This window comes from Schistocerca gregaria, chromosome 6 (assembly GCF_023897955.1).
Source record: "Schistocerca gregaria isolate iqSchGreg1 chromosome 6, iqSchGreg1.2, whole genome shotgun sequence".
NCBI classification, from domain to species: domain Eukaryota; kingdom Metazoa; phylum Arthropoda; class Insecta; order Orthoptera; family Acrididae; genus Schistocerca; species Schistocerca gregaria.
The window spans coordinates 124364201-124387431 of NC_064925.1; the positions used below are offsets into that span (position 1 = coordinate 124364201).

Genomic DNA, 23231 nt, shown 5'->3' on the forward strand with positions numbered 1-23231 from the left:
TCCTCAAAAGTGAATTGACAAAACCGTTTTATCATTAGCTAAAAGTGGATCGATTTGAAATCTGTCTGGTATAGAATCCGAAACAATGCAGGAGAATAGCCACAGTTACCACTTTGTGTCATTCGTGGCTTGGGTTGTAGCTCTATTTCGCAGTTCGACATACAGGGCGAGTCAAAAGGTGTGTTACAAGGTATGGTGGTTAGTAGGCGGGTACCAAGTGAGTATGTCCAAGAAAGCCTCGTTTGCGTGCTAGCGTTTCTGAAATGTGGAGGAGAAAGTAGGCAGTTGGGGCCACAAAAGCTAAGTCAGGAGTAGGAGAAAATTTATTTTTTATGTGTCATCAGTCTTCTGACTGCTTCGATACGACTCGCTACGAATTCCTCTCCTGCGCCAACCTTTACATTTCAGAGTAGCACTTGCAACCTACGTCCTCAATTATTTGCTGGATGTATTCCAATCTCTGTCTTTCTCTACTCTTTTTACGCTCGGTATCTCCCTCTGGTACCATGGAAGATATTCCCTGATGGCTTAACAGATGTCTGGTCATCCTATCCTACTCCCAGTGTATTCCATAATATTCCTTTTCCGCCGATTCTACAGAGAACTTCCTCATTCCTTACCTTATCATTCCACCAAATTTTCAACATTTTTCTGAAGCTTCACATCTCAAACGGTTTTCCTACTGTACATGATTCACTACCATACGTTTCTGTGCTCTAAAAGTAGATTCTCATACAATTCTTTCTCAAATTAAGACTTATGTCTGATACTTGTAGACTTGTATTGGCCAGTGATGCCTTTTTTGCCAGTGCTAGTCTCCTTTTAATGTCTGCCTTGATCCGTCCGTCACGGGTTATTTTCCTGCCTAGGTAGCAGAATTACCCTTGACTTCATTTACTTCGTGATCACCAATTTTGAAGTTAGCTTTGTCGCTATTCTCATTTCTGGTACTTCGCACTATTTTCGACTTTCATCTATTTACTCTCAGTCCATATTCTGTGCTCATTAGATTGTTCATTCTTTTCAAAATATCCAACAATACTTCTTCACTTTCACAGAGGGCAGGAATGTCATCAGCCAGTCTCGTCACTGATATCCTTTCCCCTTGAATTTTGATTCCACTTTTGATTAAACGTCAGTTTGTCAGTAAATACCAGTTTAATTACAGAAGGTGCTCAATACGATCATCATTTGGATGGCAACTTTGATGACAGATCGATTTGACGTGGACGCCTAGTAGCGCGTGGGATTAGCCGATCGGTCTGAGGCGCTGCAGTCATGGACTGTGCGGCTGGTCTCGGCGGAGGTTCGAGTCCTCCCTCGGGCATGGGTGTGTGGGTTTGTCCTTAGGATAATTTAGGTTAAGTAGTGTGTAAGCTTAAGAACTGATGACCTTAGCAGTTAAGTCCCATAACATTTTTGCCTAGTAGCTTGGCCCCTTCGCACACTACACCTGGTACCACTGGATTTTCATTCCTGGGAGTACATGAAAACCCTGGTGTACGAGACTCCCGTGGAGTCACCACAAGATACCGTAGTACACACACAAATACCTTATAGCGCCATCCGTCATACGCCGGGAACCTTTCCAAGGATTCCGCGAGTTTTCATCAGGCGATGCACAAAATGTATCGAAGTTGGTGGCCGTGATATTGACCACCTTCTGTAAGTGACTTATATTGGTGTTTACTGATATTAAAGTACGTCGTCTCTTTTACTGCTTTGCCTAGCAGAGGGTACCTACGTCCACCTACACGTTTCAGACACACTAGCATGCAAACGAAACGTTATTGAACATAAATTTATTGGGAAAATATGCTCATATGCTACCCATCTACCAACCCCATACCTTCTCACACACCCTCTATACGCGGCTGCAACAGCGTTTCGATCATGCGCACTGAGCACAGGCCATGGTGCCATCATGACCACCGCCCCTTTTCTTGACACGGATCCTTTGTTTGGCGTACTTCTGCAGCTACGAATTTTTAACAGTATCACACATTTTAATTGGAAAACTACTCACATGTGTGCGGAAAAGGAAATCGCAGCGGTAATTTTTACAAGCTATAAACTAAAGAGTTCAAGCTCTCATGGCGGCTATTTTTATAGGAAACTTGTTCCTCCTGTCTCTCTTCAGGCAAGGACTTTGCGGCCGTAAAGAGAGCGCCATATTGTTTGTGGCTTTAGAAATAAATAAAATTAACTAGTGGTATAAAAATATGAATACATATGAACACCAACAGCAGCCAAAAATTAAGGCAGTTTCATGACACCACTATCCTCTTGTTTGGAATTAATACTTACTGACCTGCTTGCTGTTGACGTAAGCCCTTTCCCCACAAAAACCACCATAATAGAAAGGGCGCAGTGTGGGGTCGAAGTACATGGCTGCGTTAGTCAGTCGGACATGTTCTTTCACTTTCAGTGTTATAAAATGCTTCTCTTACCTGTTCAGGAGCCCAAAATACAGGCAATATATTTCTAATTACACTCATGCTCATAAGTTAAGGATAGTTGCAGAATGTGGTTCCTCACAACTTGGCGCTACACAAAACTGGCGCTAGTAGCATAGATACATAGGGAACACACAAGACACACATGTGTAAGTTCACGGTATTGGTGATAAGTTGTAAAACCGTCCCTAAACACATGTACTACAAAACGCCACTGTTTCCTGAGCATGTACCCCGACATCAATATGGGATATGATCACTATGCACACGTACACAGGCCGCACAACGGGTTGGCATACTGAGGATCAGGTGGTCGAGCAGCTGCTGGGGTATAGCTTTCCATTCTTGCACCAGTGCCTGTCGGAGCTCCTGAAGTGTCGTAGGGGTTTGAACACCTGCAGAGATACGTCGACCGAGAGCATTCCAGACGAGCTTGATGGGGATTAGGTCTGGAGAACAGGTAGGCCACTCCATTCAACTGATATCTTCTGTCTCAAGATACTCCTCCACTATGGCAGCTCGGTGGGGCCGTGTGTTATCATCCACCAGGAGGAAAGTGGGGCCCACTAAACCCTTGAAAAGGCGGACATACTGGTGCAAAATGATGTCCCGATACACCTTACCTGTTACAGTTCCTCTGTCAAAGACATGCAGGGGTGTACGAGCACCAATCATAATCCCACCCCACACCATCAAACCACGACCTCTATACGGTTCCCTTTCAAGGACTTTAAGGGGTTGGTATCTGGTTCCTGGTTCAAGCCAGATGAAAACCCGGCGAGAATCACTGTTCAGACTATACCTGGACTCGTCCGTGAACATAACCTGGGACCACTGTTCCAGTCACCATGTACTGTCTTCTTGACACCAAGCTTTAGGGGCTCTCCTGTGACCAGGTGCCAGTGGAAGGCACCTTGCAGGTCTCCGGGCGAATAAATCATGTCCGTTCAGTCGTCTGTAGACTGTGTGTCTGGAGACAACTGTTCCAGAGGCTGCGGTAAGGTCCCGAGCAAGGCTACCTGCAGCACCCCGTGGCCGTCTGTGGGCACTGCTGGTGAGGTATCGGCCTTCTTGTGTTGTTGTACACAGTGGACGTCCCTTACTGTAGCGTCTGTACACGTTTCCTGTCTGCTGGAATCGTTGCCATAATCTTGAGATCACATGGAGGGCCCGTGCTACGACCTGCTGTGTTTGAGCAGCCTCCAGTCGCCCTAGTATTCTGCCCCTCATAACGTCATCAATATTTCTTTCAGCCATTTTCAATACACAGTCACCATTAGCACGTCTGAAAACATCTGCATGCTTACTCGCTGCACCGTATTTTGACATGCACCAACACACCTCTGCATATGTGGACTGCTGCCAGCACCACCGTGCGACGATCGCAGATCAAATGCAACATTCACCCCTAGGTGATTTAAACCCGCAAACCGCCCACCAGAGCGCTGTCTCACCATGCATCAGCATTATCCTTGACTTATGAGTATGAGTGTGTTTAGAGAGTGTCCCACGCTTTTCGCCAACGCAGTTGTATCATGTACAGGTAGGAGAAGATACTAGTTGACTGAGCTGAGAAGAATTCGACAGATTATCGGTGGAATAATATACGACAAGCGTGAAGACATACCTGGATGATAAAAAGTAAGGAGAGTAGCGTTGCATCCTTTCGCATCGTATACAAAGCACGTTTTCGGTTTCCCCTTTATATTACCTCGGTGTAGGAAATTCCCGAGATTATTTGTTTTGTTTATGTACTGAAAGATGCGGTGGTAGTTACACGTGTTTTAGATGTGGTATAAAGGAGATGCAAATAAAAAGAATATAAAAAAAACCTTAATAAAGAATACCTAGCCGGCGAGGGTGACGCTTTGGCCAGGCCTGGGATTATGACTCCTGCTCACTCTGCACTCCCCGCCCTCGCCTCAAACGAAAAAAAATATGTAACTGGAGTCTTTTTTTTTGAGACCTGTAAAAGAAATTAAACAAAAGTGTCCTGGCCATGGCATAAATATAAAAAGGAAACAAAAGAAGAACAGCGCCTCTTCCAGGACGGGGAGGTGCACCGTCCCCGAATCGAATACTCCCTGCTGATTAACGTTTAGGGTTGGTGTGCCTGGATGTAGCTTTTAGGCGGTTTCCCATATCTGACTATGGGAATACTGGGTTGGTCACACGTCGCACATGTGTTACACGATTCTAAATCATTTCTCAAAATTAGCTCACTTTCACATGAAAATCGCTGCAAGTAGACAGTTGTGCTACACATTTTCCATCCCGGGGAGTAGCCGGTTGGCGACAGGAAGGGCATCCCCCCACTCCTTAAACTAACCACGCCACAGCCGTTAGTAGCCATGTCGACCCTGTGCCAATGCGGGACAAAGGCACAAGAAAAAGAAGAATACAACTTCTGACCTCATAGGCGAAAAATAGCTTGTGTCGTCGAAGCTCTACAGTAACAGATGGCTCGGCGCTGTGACCGATCGGTTCTGGGCGCTTCATTCCGGAACCGCGCTGCTGCTACGGTCGCAAGTTCGACTCCTGCCACGGGCATGACTGTGTGTGATGTTCTTAGGTTGGTTAGGTTTAAGTAGTACTAAGTCTAGGGGACTGCTGACCTCAGAAGGTAAGTCCCATAGTACTTAGAGCCATTTGAACCATTTGAAGTAACAGATGAAGCGACACTGAAAACACTTCAGTCAGTTTTCCACCCTCAAGGCTAACAAACTTGTTAAAATAAACATTTCTCTAGTTTCTTGACGACTACTGCACTTCTTCTGCTACTTCTTCATCCACAATTGCTTGCGGGCTGCATTGCTAAATAGATCTTTACAAAGTTACTTAATGTTTCGTTTTCATCTGCAGAGAAGCCTGCGGAAACTTACGTGGTGACTATTCGTAAACCAAGTTAAATTCCAGTGATTGAAATATCATAAATATTTATTTATGTATACACTGTTCCACTACTCTGATAGTTTGCCTCGAGCATTTGGCAAGGCGGTTTGCCCTTCATGGTAGAGATCAGATTAGATTAGATTAGTACTTGTTCCATAGATCATGAATACGACACTTCGTAATAATGTGGAACGTGTCAGGTTAATAAAAGGTGTCTATACAAGATATTACATTAGACAAAATATTAGATGACACTCAATAATGTTTTTTTTGTGGTTGGGAAATTACCCACTTGCTATATCCAAAAATTCATCTAATGAGTAGAAGGAGATGCCATTAAGAAATTCTTTTAATTTCCTTTTAAATGCTATATGGCTATCTGTCAGACTTTTGATGCTATTAGGTAAGTGACCAAAGACTTTTGTGGTATCATAATTTACCCCCTTCTGACCCAAAGTTAGATTTAACCTTGAGTAGTGAAGATCATCCTTTCTCCTAGTGTTGTAACCATGTACACTGCTATTACTTTTGAATTCGTTTGGATTGTTAATAACACATTTCATAAGTGAATATATATATATATTGTGAGGCTACAGTGAAGATTTCTAGCTCTTTAAATAAGTGTCTGAAGGATGATCTTGGATGGTATTTTGTACACACACCACTCATTTCAAAGAATGATTCAATAAACAAAAGTTTCCTCATATATGTATTTTGAAGTATGTTGTGTGTGCTTGCACTGCTTGACATCTGAAGCGAATAATGAGAAAGTGAATGTTGTGTTTCCTTCTGTACGACATGTGTCTCAATTTCGATGCTGAGTGTATTGAGAAGTGGCTCAGTAATTACTGTATTTGTTCCAATACGTGTTTCCAGACAATTACGAAAAACGGAAGGCGATTAGCCTCCAGCCGCAGACATGGTCGTTGGAGCTGGATCACAAGCTTCAATTGGGTAAGTTAGGTAAATCTTTCTCCAACCGGAAGGTTGGCTTGAAGGAAGGAAGTTTTGGTTTAATGTCTCGTCGACATCGAGGTCATTACAGAGGGAGCACAAGCTGGGATTTTGTCAAGGATGGGAAAGGAAATCGTCCGTGCTGTTTCAAAGGAACCATCCCGTCGTTTGCCTGGAGTGATTTAGGGAAATCACGGAAAACGTAAATCTGGTTTGCCGGACGTGGGTTTGAACAGTCGTCCTTCCGAATGCGGGTCCAGTGTGCTAACCACTGCGCCACGTCGCTTGGTGGGTGTGTTTGAACACTCCATTGCTTTAGTAGTAGTAGTAGTAGTAGTAGTAGTAGTAGTGATATTGTTGGAAGTGGTATGCCCTTTCCTTCCTGCTACCTCTCAATTCAGGGACTGTGCGGCTGGTCCCGGGGGAGGTTCGAGTCCTCCCTCGGGCATGGGTGTGTGTGTTTGTCCTTAGGATAATTTAGGTTAAGTAGTGTGTACGCTTAGGAACTGATGACCTTAGTAGTTAAGTCCCATAAGATTTCACATATATTTGAACATTTTTACCTCTCAGTTGACTTACCCAGCTAATTATAGGTGAGTTAAGCATAGGTTCCAAACCATTGTGCAACTTGGATTTTTGCACATATACAGATCATCGGCAAACGTGAACGAAGCGATAATTAACTGTAAAATTCTTGGTCTACTCATGTTTGAATCCCAGACTTTCGAATTTGTAGTCTGACACAAACCCAGCTTGGCACTGAGGTACAGAAAATCGATGGTGTCTTTCTTTAATGGAGCCCTATTGGTGTTGGTCTTTAATGTAGGAAAATCACGGGAAATCTGTGAATGACTGGATGAAGAACTGAAGTACAGGGTGTAATGGAAGTGCTCGATAGCTCATCTTTGGCTACGTATTGTACTTGCAGTTAAATTAAAAGAAATTGATTACCTGATGCACTCCATGAATTTACTATAGGATGCAGAGAAGTTTGAAACTGTAGTTTCACGTTCTGTATTATTTTAACCCCTCCAATAAAATCGTCTAGTTATGTTACGTACTGAATATGTTTTCATACACGGATCTCACATAAATGATTTTAATTTCATTATTTTTAAGAAAGTTGATTATTTCTCTTATATTAGATTTACTTAAAAGTTTTGATTGTGCAATTGAAGACATTTACATTAACACTGTTAATCATAAACTTTAAGAGTAACTTCAAAGAAAAGGTTATCGATAAGTGACTCCTTTGTTGCGTAAAAGGATTTCGTTGCTACATGTATAAGTAGTTGTAAGAAGTGATTGTCGTATGTAGCTGAGAGGAAGTTGTCGCACTGTGTATGCCACGCCGTATTCTGAACTTCAGACATATTTGAATTCTGAAATTATGACGTCTCATAATGAAGAAAATTAAATGCTATATGACAGATAAAGTGTCTGCAACAAGTTATTTCAGAGTAAATGCTTTAAACAAAACAAAAAAAAACGAATATTCTCCTGCAAGCAGAAATATACCTCTAGCCGTAGAGCCAACAAATAAGTTGTAATAAATCGTAGAAAATGAAATTTACTAAATTAATTTTTAAAGCTATCTTTATTTGATGAATAATTCAACCTTTGCTCGTATTTGTTCCCAGTGGTCGAACATATCATGCAAGCAGCTGCAAATAAATAATTTTCGAGGTTTGTTATAAAAGTAAGTACTGAAGACGGATACAGAGATGTGGAGAGTCTAGTGCACCACCTCTCGCAGTAGTACAATTATCTGTTCTCTTTTGCACTGCGTGATATGAGAAGCGAGGTATGAGAGAGTGGATGTTGTTTGTCCTTCGGTACGACTAGTTAAGTTCCGATATTGAGTATACTGAAAAGTGGCTTCCTTGTTTTTGGTCGAGTTGCGCCATAAATTTCTTTTCTCCCCCACTTCAGTTCAGAACCTCCTCCTTAGCTTCTTCATCTATCCATCTAATCACCAGCATTCTTCTGTAGCTCCACTTTTCAGGTGTCTTCGCTTCTTGTCTGAACTGTTTGTCCCCACATTTTGGATAACTCTAGTGTTAAATGTTTGCTGTTCGGTCAGGAAAATTTTTAATACCTTATTGCTTGGAGTAGGAAAATGGAATGCTGAAACTGGAACGTCTTAATTTAGTCTGACTTCTTACATGTATCTGTTTTCGTGACTCTACAATATTCTACAAGAGCTTTTTCTCGGAAATGGGTGTCTGTGTGTTCCATGTAGCTAAATGTTCATATTATAATAAAGGAGATCGCTTACAAATTACTCGTGCTACCGGTTCTAGAATATGGCTATACTCGTGGGAGCCGTGCCAAGTAGGAATAGGAGGGATATTGAAGGTATCTTGAGAATGGTCGCACGTTTATTTGATCCATGAGAGAGTGTCACAGAGATACTTAAGGAACTGAACTGGAAGACTCTTGAAGATAGACGTAAACTATACCAACAGTTTCGAGAACCGCCTTTAGTGATGTCTCTAGGAATATACTACGAGGGTTGCCCAGAGAGTAATGCACCACATTTGTTTTTCAGCAGGCAACAATGGTAGGAATGCGAAACTTTATATAAGGATTATTTGAAGTTTCCGGAGTGCCAGTGCAAAATTTTCGTTACCTCCAACAGATAGCGTAGCTGCAGCAATGTTTCAAAATGACGTCTGTAAGCGGGCGGGAGTGGCTGAGCGGTTCTAGGCGCTACAGTCTGGAACCGCGCGACCGATACGGTCGCAGGTTCGAATCCAGCCTCGGTCATGGATGTGTGCGATGTCCCTAGGTTAGTTAGGTTTAAGTAGTTCTAAGTTCTAGGGGACTGATGACCGTAGAAGTTAAGTCCCATAGTGCTCAGAGCCATTTGAACCGTTTTTGGTACCGACAGAGCATATACATCCTTGTGTCCCGCTGGAGGAAGGCCATGGGAGAAGAAGGAGATTACGTGGAAAAATAGAAATTGTGGAAGAAATATCAGTCTTTCTTGTGTGTACGTTTCATTGTGTTCAATAAATAATTTTTGAAGAAAAACATGTGGTGCATCGGCGTCCCTCCTACAACTCCCTACATAACTTCGTAGCAGATTAAAACTGTGTGCCCGTCGGAGACTCGAACTCGGGACCTTTGCCTTTCGCGGGCAAGTGCTCTACCATCTGAGCTACCGAAGCACGACTCACGCCCGGTCCTCACAGCCTTACTTCTGTGAGGAGCGGGCGTGAGTAGTGCTTCGGTAGCTCAGATAGTAGAGCACTTGCCCGGGAAAGGCAAAGGTCCCGAGTTCGAGTCTCGGTCGGAGACACTGTTTTAATCTGACAGGAAGTTTCATATCAGCGCACACTCTGCTGCAGAGTGAAAATCTCTTTCTGGAACTCCCTACGTATGGATCACTTTGGGATCGTTAGGATAAGATTAGAATAATTACTGCACACACAAAAGGCACTGAAAAAAAATCATTCTTCCCGCGATCTGTACGAGAGTGGAATGGGAAGAGAGTCTAATAATTGGTAGAATGGGACGTATCCTCTGCCACGCATCTCACGGCGGTTTGCTGAGTATAGACGTAGACGTGGATGTTAAGCTACGCTTTTCTGACGTTGGTAACAAATGAGCCGTTTCAGCATGTTTATTATAGAGTGCATGGCTGTGATTCGTACATAGTCAGGTAGCGTAGCACACCTATGTCGGTACTTTCATTATGAAAGAATTGTATAAATACTGCAATTTGCACTACAGTACACGTAGCTTGACGGAGACGCTCGCGTATCGCCGTGCCGTCGGCCGGTGGGAACTAGGAGCTGACGGTGAAGACACTCCTGCCGCCGTTGAGGTCCCTGAGGATGCTGTCCAGAGGCCGGCCTTTGGTCTCAGGCAGCGCCGCCAGTCCGACGACGGTGCACGCGATGCTGACGGCCGCGAAGAACCAGAAGGAGCCGTATTCGCCCATGGCGTCGGACATGAAGGGGTAGAGCTTGCTCATGAGGGCGGCCAGCCCCCAGATGGTGCAGAAGCCGAGCACCGATGCGAGCCCGCGCAGGCGCGGCGCCACCAGCTCCATCACCAGCACGTAGGGCAGCGGGCCGGGGCCCACGGCCATCACCATCACGAACAGCGACAGGCACAGCACCGGCAGCCAGCCCACGGACGACACGTCCGTGGCCGTCTCCGTCCGCAGGTAGAAGTACGCGCCCAGGGCTATCAGCGACGCCGAGGCGAACACGTTCGTCACGAAAAATATCGTGCGTCGGCCGACGTAGTCCATCAGCGGGGTGGACACGGCGCCGCCGGCCACCTACGGGTACACACACACTTGCGACAACAGCCACCACCACTCTTCTTCATAGTCAGTATGTTTCTCATGTACAAAGTGCTTCTTGCTTACAAGGGAACCTCCCCATCTCACCCCCCTCAGATTTAGTCGTAAGTTGGCACGGTGGATAGGCCTTGAAAAACTGAACACAGATTAATCGAGGAAACTGGAAGAAGTTGTGTGGAACTATGAAAAAAATAAGCAAAGTATACAAACTGAGTAGTCCATTCGTAAGATAGGCAACATCAAGGAGGGTCTGAGCTCAAAAGCGCCGTGGTCCCGTGACTAGCGTGCGCAGCAGCGGCACGAGAGATCCTTGGTTCAAGTCTTCCCTCGAGTGAGAAGTTTTAATTTTTTATTTTCAGACAATTTTTATCTGTCCGTCCGTCCGTCCGATGCGAGGTAACTGCGCCGTATGGGGACGCTACACCTAATGAAATATCGAAACATCCACAAGGAAACCTAAATCGGTCAAGGCAGAAGAATTTTTTTACCCACTCGCCAAGTGTACACGTGAGGCGGGTCGACAACACATTCCTGTCATGTGACACACATGCCGTCACCAGTGTCGCATAGAATATATCAGACGTGTTTTCCTGTGGAGGAATCGGTTGACCTATGACCTTGCGATCAAGTGCTTTCGGTTCCCATTGGAGAGGCACGTCCTTTCGTCTACTAATCACAAGGTTTCGCGGTGCGGTCGCAAAACACAGATACTAAATTTATTACAGTGAACAGAGGCGTCAGTGTACGAACGGACAGATCATAACTTTGCGAAAATAAAGAAAGGAAACTTTTCACTCTAGGGAATACTTGAACCAAGGACCTCTAGTTCCGCAGCTGCTCACGCTAACCACGGGACCACGGCGTCCCTGGTGTCACACTATCCTTAATGTTGCCTATCTTTGGACAGGGGCTACTCAGTTTGTATGTTTTGCTTATTTTTTTCATAGTTCCACACAACTTCTTCCTGTTTTCCCGATTGATCTGTGTTCCGTTTTACAAGGCCTATCCATTGTGCCAACTTATAACTAAATCTGAGGGGGTCGCGATGGGGAGGTTCCCTTGTTAGTAGTATGCCATATGTTGAGTGGTAAATTCGAGGGCGTATTTCTCCGAAGAGTGGAGGAATGTTGAGTGGTACTTAAGATAGGTAAATAAATTAGTGAAATCAATGTGAAGTGAAGTAGAAATTAGAAAATAAATGGATAACTTAGTTTAGTTTAGAAGAATTACACACTGGCAAACAGCGGACAAAGCAGCAGTGGCAATGGCCGGCGCTTGAAGTCAGCATGTTCAGGAGAGAAGCGGAAACTGTCGGTTTAGCCGTAAGGGCATCGCCCGACCTCCACACGTGTTTCTCAATTGTCACATGTGATCAACGGCCCTCGCCTAAATTCCAAGAGCCAATAGCCGGCGTTAAGAAGATTCCTCGAGAAGCTTTTCAACGTGACAGAAGAGGCAATGACCGTGAAGTCGTTCACCTCCAGCGAACTGAAGTGAATAAATACGCAGTGGGCCCGACAAGAAGACTAGTTTCAGTTCAGTTTCGGAGCTGAAGACCGTCATGCAGGAAGAGACTACATCGTACACAGAAGCACCAAATCCACCGCTGTGATGGAATAGCAAGCCGCAGCCTCGCCGCCAGTAGACAGAACTAAAAGGTATTTGAAGACTGATTTTTACGTACCCGGGTGACTCGTGAGGATGGCCGACGCACAACACTGACACACGCGGCCGCTTAGAGAACAGAAACACTGGGACGCCACATCCGAGGTATCACTATCCGATTCACGACTTCATTCTCAATAATGAAACGGGTCACCACGATGCGCGTCTCCAGTCAACTGGGCGAGACGGCGACACGAGATACACACCGCCAGGCGCAATCAGACGCCGCCGCTGCCGCAGCAGAAGGCTTCGCAAACGGCACAGCTGCCACTCTACCCAGCCAGAACAATCCAGTAAGAAAAGCGTTGTACAAATCTTCAATAAAAGTTATCTTATGTAAAAATGCTGTTTCATTCTACCTCATACCCGAGCCAAGGAAGAACCCACCCTGCCCACATGTTGTTAAGAAAGAAAAAGTAATTTATTTTGTGTTTTCCATCCTGTCATAAAGCTTTAGAATCAAATGCCCTTTGCAGTAATGCTCATCCTGACAACTGACTAGCATCAAAAGAGAAAAGTCAGTTACAATCAGTGCCAGAAGTGTTACACATAGTTTAAATAACGCAAAAATCTCCAAAATTGGCGAAGTTTAGCAGAAGCTCAAAATTTAGCACGAACTTAAAGGTGCGATGCTTTTAATCCGAGCCCGCATCTCGTGGTCGTGCGGTAGCGTTCTCGCTTCCCACGCCCGGGTTCCTGGGTTCGATTCCCGGCGGGGTCCGGGATTTTCTCTGCCTCGTGATGGCTGGGTGTTGTGTGATGTCCTTAGGTTAGTTAGGTTTAAGTAGTTCTAAGTTCTAGGGAACTGATGACCATAGCTGCTAAGTCCCATAGTGCTCCGAGCGATTTTAATCCGACAGAAAACACAAAGACATCCTTGTCTGTCCATCCTTTAGACTGGAGGTCCGGGGGACTAGAGCCGTTCACTACAGTAAGAAAATGAAACACCTACAGCCGTCCTCTTGGTGTCATTTACTATGAACGTACCAGTTTCGGCACTTCAATGAACCATCTTCAGGCCTTAGTTGACGCTGAAGGGCTTATCACCTCCATATACAGGGTGAAAAGTATTTAAACGGACGGCCGCGCGGGATTAGCCGAGCGGTCTTGGGCGCTGCAGTCATGGACTGTGCGGCTGGTCCCGGAGGAGGTTCGAGTCCTCCCTCTTGCATGTGTGTGTGTGTTTGTCCTTAGGATATTTAGGTTTAGTAGTGTGTAAGCTTAGGGACTGATGACCTTAGCAGTTAAGTCCCATAAAATTTCATACACATTTAAACAGACAAACTCTGGGAGGTTGTAGGAGACACCAAAACAAATGTTTTTCCCTAATGTCATCTTTTCCTTTGAGGAGTATTTAAACCGGTAGCGGAAGATTCCTCTGGTGGCAAATTAATTAAACCAACAAACACTATTCCATTTTTTTATGACCAAGAGACAACACATTAACACAAACCAATTTCAATTACAGTAGATTTTCGAAAATGCCTCCATTGACAAGTAAAGGCCGTGCGGTTCTAGGCGCTACAGTCTGGAACCGAGCGACCGTTACGGTTGCAGGTTCGAATCCTGCCTCGGGCATGGATGTGTGTGATGTCCTTAGGTTAGTTAGGTTTAATTAGTTCTAAGTTCTAGGCGACTGATGACCTCAGAAGTTAAGTCGCATAGAGCTCAGAGCCATTTTTTGACACGTAAACAAAGGTTACACCGTCGGATCGTGTTCTGTCTGACGGGCAAAAACCCCAGGAGTATCCTGAATTGTTCCTGTTGCTGCTACTATCCGGGCTACCAGATCCTCTTCTGATGCAACAGCAGTTGCGTGAACAAGGTTGCGCATCTGTCCCCACACAAAAAGTCCTGAGGGGACGTATCTGGGGATCGAGAAGGCCATCGTACAGGACCACATCTGCCAATCCACTTTTCTGGGAACCGTCGGTCCAGGAATCGACGCACACGACGACCGAAATGTGCCGGCGCTCCGTCGTGTTGGAACCACGCGCGTTGTCCTGTAGGGAGCGGGACGTCTTCCAGCAATTCTGGCAATGCTCTGGAGAGAAAATTGCAATAGTGCCTGCAATTTAATGGCCTAGGTAGCAGATACGGCACAATTAAACAGTCTCCAACGACACCGACCCACACATTAACGAAGAACAGCACTTGATGAGCGCTATTAACTGTGGCGTGTGGGTTATCCTCACTCCAAACATGCGAATTGTGCATATTGAAGACTCCATTATTCCCGAACGTTGCCTCATCGGTAAACAACACAGAGGATGGAAATGTAGGATGCATTTCACACTGTTCCAGGTACCACTGCGAAAACTGTGCTCTGGGTGGATAAACAACTGGTTTCAGGTTGTGGACACGCTGTAAGTGAAACGGACGTAACAATTGCTCTTGAAGTACTGTTCTTGAATTTGTCTGATTCGTCCCCATGTTACGTACAATTGCACGAGTGCTGATTGCAGGTTTCACATGCTGCAAGACAGCTTCCTCAAATTGCAGCGTTCTTACCGTGCGACGGCGTCCCTGTCCAGGTAATCTGCTAAATGACCCGGTCTCACGCAGACGTTGGTACACAGCAGCAAAGGTCGAATGATGCGGGATACGGCAATTAGGATATTATTGTTGATAAACCCGCCGTGCAGCTCGTCCGTTGTGGTGCGCTACGTAGTACGCACCAACCAAATCAGTGTACTCACTCCAGGTGTATCGTTTCTTTAGTAAACATAGAGAATGGACTACTACACTGGTGGACAGCAGTTGCCTACAACTGAAGAGCTTAATACGGCCTCCACCGGTTTAAATAATCCTCAGAGGAAAAAAAAAAACATTAGGGAAAAATATTTGTTCTGATGTCCCCTACAATCTCCCAGAGTCTGTCGGTTTAAATACTTCTCACCCTGTATACGATGCATCAGTGGCCAACATAACTGTTTTACGCACTTATGGATAGTCTGCATACACTTGTTTTGTTGAAGAGGAATGGATATCTCTAAAAAGAACATCACAGAAGTTGGGAAGAAAAACACAGGTACCAGGAAGGAGACTGCGAAGAAACCATGGGTCACAGAGGAAATACTTTAGTTGATCGACGAAAAGAGGAAGCAAAAAAAGTGTTCAGGGCAATTCAGAAATAATGAAATAAAAGTCACTTAGGAATGAAATAAATGGGAAGTGCAGGGAAGCTATGGCGAAATGGGTGTATGAGAAATATGAAGAAATTGGAAAAGAAATCTGTGTCGGAAGGACTGAGACAGCGTATATAAAAGTCGAAACAACTTTCGTTGAAATTAAAATAAAGGGCGGTAACATTAAGAGCGCTATGGGGATTCCTTGGTTAAATGCAAGGAAGATAGCCGATAGATCGAAAATGTACATTAAAGAGCTGTATGAGGTGGAGAACATATCTGATGACGTGATAGGAGAAGAGATAGGAGTCGACAGAAAAGAAGTAGGCGATAGATAGAATTGAAAAGAGCTTTGCAAAATCTAAGATCAAATAAGGCAGAAAAAATAGACAAAATTCCATGGGAATATCTAAAATCATTGAGGAAAGTGGCAACAAAACGGCTATTCAGGTAGGTGTGTATAATGTATGAGACTGGCAATATACCATCACACTTTCGGAAAAAAACATCATCCAGACAGGTCCAAATATAGCAAGAGCTGACAGCTGCGAGAATTATGAATTATCGCACAATCAGCTTAACAGCCATACATCCAAATAGCCAAAAAATAATATAGAGAAGAAAGGAAAAGAAAGTGAGTATCCGTTAAACGACGATCCGTGGGAGAATTATCCAACTATCAGCTTAACAGCTCGTGCATCCATGTTGCTGACAATAATAACAACAAAAGAATGGGAAAGAAAATTGAGGGTCTATCAGATGGTTTTAGGAATGGTAAAGCCACGAGACAGACATCTCTCACATTGTGGAAAATTCTGTAAATTTGTGGTAAGGTCTTATGGGACCAAGCTGTTGAGGTCATCGGTCCCTAAGCCTACACACTACTTAAACTAACTTCCGCTATGGACAACACACACACCCATGCCCGAGGGAGGACTCGAACCTCCGATAAGGGGAGCCGCACGGACCGTGACAAGACGCCTTAGACCGAGTGGCTACCGCACGCGGCTCTTACATTGTGGTTGATAAGGGAAGTAAGACGGAAGGAAAATTAAAACTGACAGGTTTCGACGACGTGGATAAAGCGTTCGACTGTGTAAAATGATGTAATATGTTAGAAATTATGAGTAAAATAGGAGTAAGCTTTAGGGAGGGCTGGGTAACATTCAGTATTTATAAGACCCAAGACGGGAAAGGTTTAAGATTGCGATTAAAATTCAGGGTGAAGGGATGTGAATGATAAGATTTGCTGACGACATTGCTATCCTCAGTGAAAGTGGAGACGAATTACAGGATCTGTTGAATGGAATGAATATTCGAATGAGTACAGAATACGGTCCGAGAACAAATCGAAGAAAGACGAGAGTAACGATAAGTAGCAGAAATGAGAACAGCGAGAAACTTAACATCAGAATTGGTGATCACGAAGTAAATGAAATCAAGCGAAATTCTGCTACCTAGGCAGGAAAATAACACATGACGGACGGAGCGAGGAAGACACAGAAAGCAGACTAGCACTGGTAAAAAGGGCATCCCTTGTTAAGACAAAGCTACTAGCCTCAAACAAATGTCTTAATTTGAGGAAGAAAGTTTTCGGAACGTACGTTTGGGACACAGCAATGTATGGTAGGACATGAACTATCGGAAAATTGGAGCAGAAGAGGAGTATGTGAGATGTGATTCTACAGTTTAATGTTGAAAGTTAAGTGGCCTGGTAGGGTAAGGATCGAGGAGGTTACCGCAGAATCTATAATTATGAATAAAGCACTTATATTTGATTTAACCGAATCATTTACAAGTTTGTTACTTCGGAGGGTCTTTTACACCCTTGTAGACGTTAAGTATAAAGTACAAGACACAGGGATAGTGACTGCACTAGGTGAGGAAGACAGCGTTTGTTTCCTCTGGAGCTCCTAGTAGTCTATGCCACACACAGTGGAAACTGTTGCCTTTATTATACTTAAGTTCATGCCACGTTGTACGATTTAAAATGTCAAGAAAATACACTACTGGCCTTTAAAATTCCTACACCACGAATATGACGTGCTACAGACGCGAAATTTAACCGACAGGAAGAAGATATACAAATGATTGGCTTTTCAGAGCATTCACACAAGGTTGGAGCCGGTGGCGACACTTACAACGTGCTGACATGAGGAAAGTTTCCAACCCATTTCTCATATACAAACAGCAGTTGACCAGCGTTGCCTGGTGAAACGTTGTTGTTATGCCTCGTGTAAGGAGGAGAAATGCGTACCATCACGTTTCCGACTTTGATAAAGGTCGGATTGTAGCCTATCGCGATTGCGGTTTATCGTATCGCGACATTGCTGCTCTCGTTGTTCGAGATTCAATGACTGTTAGCAGAATATGGAATCGGTGGGTTCAGGAGGGTAATACGAAACGCCGTGCTGGATCCCAACGGCCTCATATCACTTGCAGTCGAGATGACAGGCATCTTATCCGCATGGTTGTAACGAAACGATCCCTGAGTCAACAGATGGGGACTTTTCCAAGACAACAACCATCTGCACGAACAGTTCGACGAAGGTTTCAGCAGCATGGACTATCAGCTCGGAGACCATGGGTGCTGTTACACTTGACGCTGCATCACAGACAGGAGCGCCTGCGATGGTGTACTCAACGACGAACGTGGGTGCACGAACGGTAAAACGTTATTTTTTCGGATGAATCCAGGTTTTGTTTACAGCATCATGATGGTGGCATGCTTGTTTGGCGACATCACGGTGAACACACGTTGGATGCGTGTATTGGTCATCGCCATACTGTCGTATCACCCGGCGTGATGGTATGGGCTGCCATTGGTTACACGTCTCGGTCACATCTTGTTCGCATTGACGGCACTTTGAACAGTGGACGTTACATTTCAGATGTGTTACGACCCGTGGCTCTACCCTTCATTCGATCTCTGCGAAACCCTACATTTCAGCAGGATAATGCACGAACGCATGCTGCACGTCCTGTACGGGCCTTTATGGATACTGAATATGTTCGACTGCTGCCCTGGCCAGCACATTCTCCAGATCTCTCACCAATTGGAAACGTCTGGTCAATGGTGGCCGAGCAACTGGGTCGTCACAATACGACAGTCACTACTCTTGATGAACTGTGTTATCGTGTTGAAGCTGCATGGGCAGCTGTTCCTGTACACGTCATCCAAGCTCTGTTTGACTCAATGCCCAAGCGTATCAAGGCCGTTATTATAGCTAGAGGTGGTTGTTCTGGGTACTGATTTCTCAGGATCTATGCACCCAAAATGCGTGAAAATGTAATCACATGTCAGTTGTAGTGTAATATATTTCTCCAATGAATACCCGTTTATCATCTGCATTTCTTCTTGGTGTAGAAATTTTAATGCCCAGCAGTGTAAGTGTTTGCTGTTACGCTGGAATATAATTTAAATAACTGACGATGACAAGTCTTTGATGACACTATTTTTTGGGTCTATAAATAAAGTACTTCGCATCGGTGTGGCCTCCACGCTGCACGTTACCTGTAGAACGCCCATGATGATTGTGGCGAGCTCCGGAGACAGTGCGTTGCCCCCTTCCTCGAAGATGAAGACGGCGTAGTTGATGACGGCGAAGAGGCCGCACAGCTGCTGGTTGACGGCGACCATGACGATGAGGCACAGCCCGACGACGGCGGCCCGCGAGCACGCCTGCCGCTCCAGCGCCGGTCGCTCCGCCCCCGTATCCGCCCCCGCGTCCGCCCCCGCCTTGGCCTTGTGCCGCCCCAGGGAGGCCTCGATCAGCGCCATCTCGTGCTCCAGCTGATCCTCCGTGATGCCGCGCCGCAGCCACCGCAGCGACTGCCGAGTTGTTGACATTACTGTCTTAACTTAGGCTCTTCTCAGAAGGTGTGACGTACGGTACTAAAGAACAGTGTTCCGGAACTTCCTAAAAACGTAACCTATAATTATAAGGACAAGTCGTTACTTAACATCATTACCAAGAATCCCGAAAAATTTCTTGACCACTTTTCTTCAAATTTTTACAGGATACTCTACTAAACATTTGGACCGACATAGGTCACACAATGTTGACTGGAATATTCTTTTTCAAATTCTAAAGGTGGCAGGGGTAAAATACAGGGAGCGAAAGGCTATTTACAATTTGTACAGAAACCAGATGGCAGTCATAAGAGTCGAGGGGCATGAAAGGGAAGCAGTGGTTGGGAAAGGAGTGAGACACGGTTGTAGCCTCTCCCCGATGTTATTCAATCTGTATATTGAGCAAGCAGTGAAGGAAACAAAAGAAAAATTTGGAGTAGGTATTAAAATTCATGGAGAAGAAGTAAAAACTTTGAGGTTTGCCGATGACATTGTAATCCGGTCAGAGACAGCAAAGGACTTAGACGGGCAGTTGAACGGAATGGATAGGGTTTTGAAAGGAGGATATAAAATGCACATCAACAAAAGCAAAACGAGGATAATGGAATGTAGTCAAATTAAATCGGGTGATGCTGAGGGAATTAGATTAGGAAATGAGACACTTAAAGTAGTAAAGGAGTTTTGCTATTTAGGAAGTAAAGTAACTGTTGATGGCCGAAGTAGAGAGGATATAAAATGTAGACTGGCAATGGCAAGCAAAGCGTTTCTGAACAAGAGAAATTTGTTAACATCGAATATAGATTTATGTATCAGCAAGTCGTTTCTGAAAGTATTTGTTTGGAGCGTAGCCATGTATGGAAGTGAAACATGGACGATAACTAGTTTGGACAAGAAGAGAATAGAAGCTTTCGAAATGTGGTGCTACAGAAGAATACTGAAGATAAGGTGGATAGATCACGAACCTAATGAGGAGGTATTGAATAGGATTGGGGAGAAGAGAAGTTTGTGGCACAACTTGACTAGAAGAAGGGATCGGTTGGTAGGACATGTTTTGAGGCATCAAGGGATCACAAATTTAGTTTTGGAGGGCAGCGTGGAGGGTAAAAATCGTAGAGGGAGACCGAGAGATGAGTACACTAAGCAGATTCAGAAGTATGTAGGTTGCAGTAGGTACTGGGAGATGTAGAAGCTTGCACAGGATAGAGTAGCATTGAGAGCTGTATCAAACCAGTCTCAGGACTGAGGACAACAACAACAACAACAGGTCACACATACTTTAATATACATAATACGAGGCGTGTTTTTTTTAAGTAAGTACCGTTTTGAAATTAAAAGAAAGACGTGCTAACATATCTCAATAATTTTATTTTTACATGAAAGCCTGTCCCTTAATCTACTTTTCTACATAATTTCCGTCAACACTGAGGCACTTGTCATAACGTTGTACCAGTTTTTGAATACCCTCCTCATAGAAGTCTGCCGCCTGACTTGTTAACCGCTGCATCACCACTGTTTTGACTTCGTCATCGTCTTCAAGACACTGACCACCCAGATGTTTCTTCAAGTGAAGGAACAGATGGTAGTCACTGGGCGCAAGATCGGGGCTGTACGGAGGATGATCTAGAGTTACCCATCGAAAAGATGTGATGAGATCTTTGGTCTGATTCGCCACATGCGGACGGGCATTGTCTCGCAGCAAAACTGTGCCCTTGCTCAACTTCCATGGACTGTTGCTTTGATTCTGGTGTAACGTAGGCCACCCATGTTTCATCGCCCCTAACAGTTTGGCTTGAGAAAACATCAGCGTCGTTGTGGTACCGCTCAAGGATAGTCAATGCACTGTCTAAACGTTTGGTTTTGTGCACATCCGTCAACATTTTCGGTACTCAACGTGCGCCCAATTTAAGGTAATTCAAGTGCTCGGTCACAATGCCCTACAAAACACCAAGAGAAACATTAGGAAAGTCATCCCGCAAGGAGGAAATCGTAAAGCGTCTGTTTTCTCTCACATTATTGTCCACTACATGCAGAAAACTTTCATTAACGACCGAAGGACGCCCACTCCGTAGTTCATCATGCACATCTGTGCGGCCATCTTTAAATGCTCTCACCAACTTTCTTACCTTCCATCACTCATAATGTTTTCTCCGTAAGTGCACAGATCTCACGATGAATATCGATCGCTTTCAGGCCTTTAGCACTAATAAATCTTATAACAGCCCGTACCTCACAGTCGGCGGGACTCAGGATTATCGGAGGCATCTTAAACATTCAGTACACAACGTAAACAAGGAAGAATCAGACTGTAATGGCGTCAGTGCGTAGATTAAGGTACAGTCTTCCATGTAAAACTAAAATTATTATGATATCTTTGCACGTTTCTTTTTAAATTTCAAAACGGTACTTACTTAAAAAACACGCCTCGTATATCTATAGTGCTTCAAAAGGAAAGGCGTTCTTTAACGTTGTTACCAAAAATCTTGAAACGTTCTGGACCAATTACTTCAGATTTTTACACAATACTGTACTAAATGTTCTGACGGACAGAGACTACATATTTTTTAAAAATATTTGCAGTATATAAATATAGGTGTAATATATATAGGGGAAACATCGTTAGAGAAAATGTTGGAAGTTCTTCACCAATTTATTTCAGATTTTATACCCCTTTCTAATAAACAATCGGACAGGGACATGGAAGCCACTACCGATAAGCGGGTTTCACGGAATTGAATTGTAGGCAAGGGTGCAGGTATGTAGCTAGTACACAGACTTTGAGACGTTGACAAAAGTCCAGTTTTTCAAAACAGTCAACAAATTTACTTCAAAATCTTTACACAATTTTATACTAAATGTTCGGACGGGCATAGACTACATATATATTACATAAATATCTGTGAGAAATAAAAACTTTGATGTTCGCCGATGACATTGTAATTCTGTCAGAGACAGCAAAGGACTTGGAAGAGCAGTTGAATGGAATGGATAGTGTTTTGAAGGGAGGATATAAGATGAACATCAACAAAAGAAAAACGACGATAATGGACTATAGCCTAATTAAGCCGACTGATACTAAGGGAATTAGATTAGGAAATGAGACACTTAAAGTAGTAAAGGAGTTTTGTTATTTGGAGAGCAAAATAACTGATGATGGTAGAAGTAGAGAGGATATAAGATGTATACTGGCGATGGCAAGCAAAGCGTTTCTGAAAAAGAGAAATTTGTTAATATTGAGTATAGATTTAAGTGTCAGGAAGTCATTTGTGAAAGTATTCGTGTGGAGTGTAGCCGTGTATGGAAGTGAAAAATGGACGATAAATAATTTGGACAAGAAGAGAATAGAAGCTTTCGAAATGTGGTGTTACAGAAGAATGCTGAAGATTATATGAGTAGATCACATAACTATAGAGGAGGTATTGAATAGAATTGGGGAGAAGAGGAGTTTGTGGCACAACTTGAATAGAGGAAGGGATCGGTTGGTAGGACATGTTTTGAGGCATCAAGGGCGACGATGTTAACTTGTTTACATTTTGTTGTGTGTACACTGCAATTGCATTCCGACGCACATGTCACTTATTGTGTGATACTGGACATAATAGGACGTGCTTCGAAGAAGGTATTTCCCAATCTGAAAAAAGCAGACGTGCTCATAGTTTATGGGAATGTAGTAAGCATGCCGTTCGTTTATTACCATGTGCGTCGAAAGACAACTTCAATTACATATGACATAAACGATGTATCACTGCTGCCAGCACTGCAGTTTCCTCGAAAATTTTGACGACCATAGACTATACATTTTTAAGTATATGTAATACGTATATATATATATATATATATATATATATATATATATATATATATATATATATACGTCAGCAAAAATCTCCTAAAGTTTTTGATCGATTTACTTCAAGTTTTTTCACAATGATTAACATTCAGACAGTCAGTCAGTTTCTTTAAACAAT

At 43.9% G+C, this 23231-nt stretch overlaps 1 protein-coding gene across 1 annotated transcript in view; it reads right to left on the bottom strand.

Annotated features, from left to right (window-relative positions):
• Positions 1 to 7880: 7880 nt before the first annotated feature.
• The window catches only part of LOC126278143 (facilitated trehalose transporter Tret1-like), a 52227-nt gene continuing 36876 nt past the window's right edge, over positions 7881 to 23231 (bottom strand). Inside the window, exons 4-5 of the mRNA XM_049978034.1 lie at positions 18928 to 19245; positions 7881 to 10596 (exon numbers count right to left, since the gene is read on the bottom strand). Of these exons, the coding sequence (XP_049833991.1) occupies positions 10096 to 10596; positions 18928 to 19245 (819 nt within the window). The 3' untranslated portion in view covers positions 7881 to 10095. The remainder of the gene's footprint in view (positions 10597 to 18927; positions 19246 to 23231) is intronic.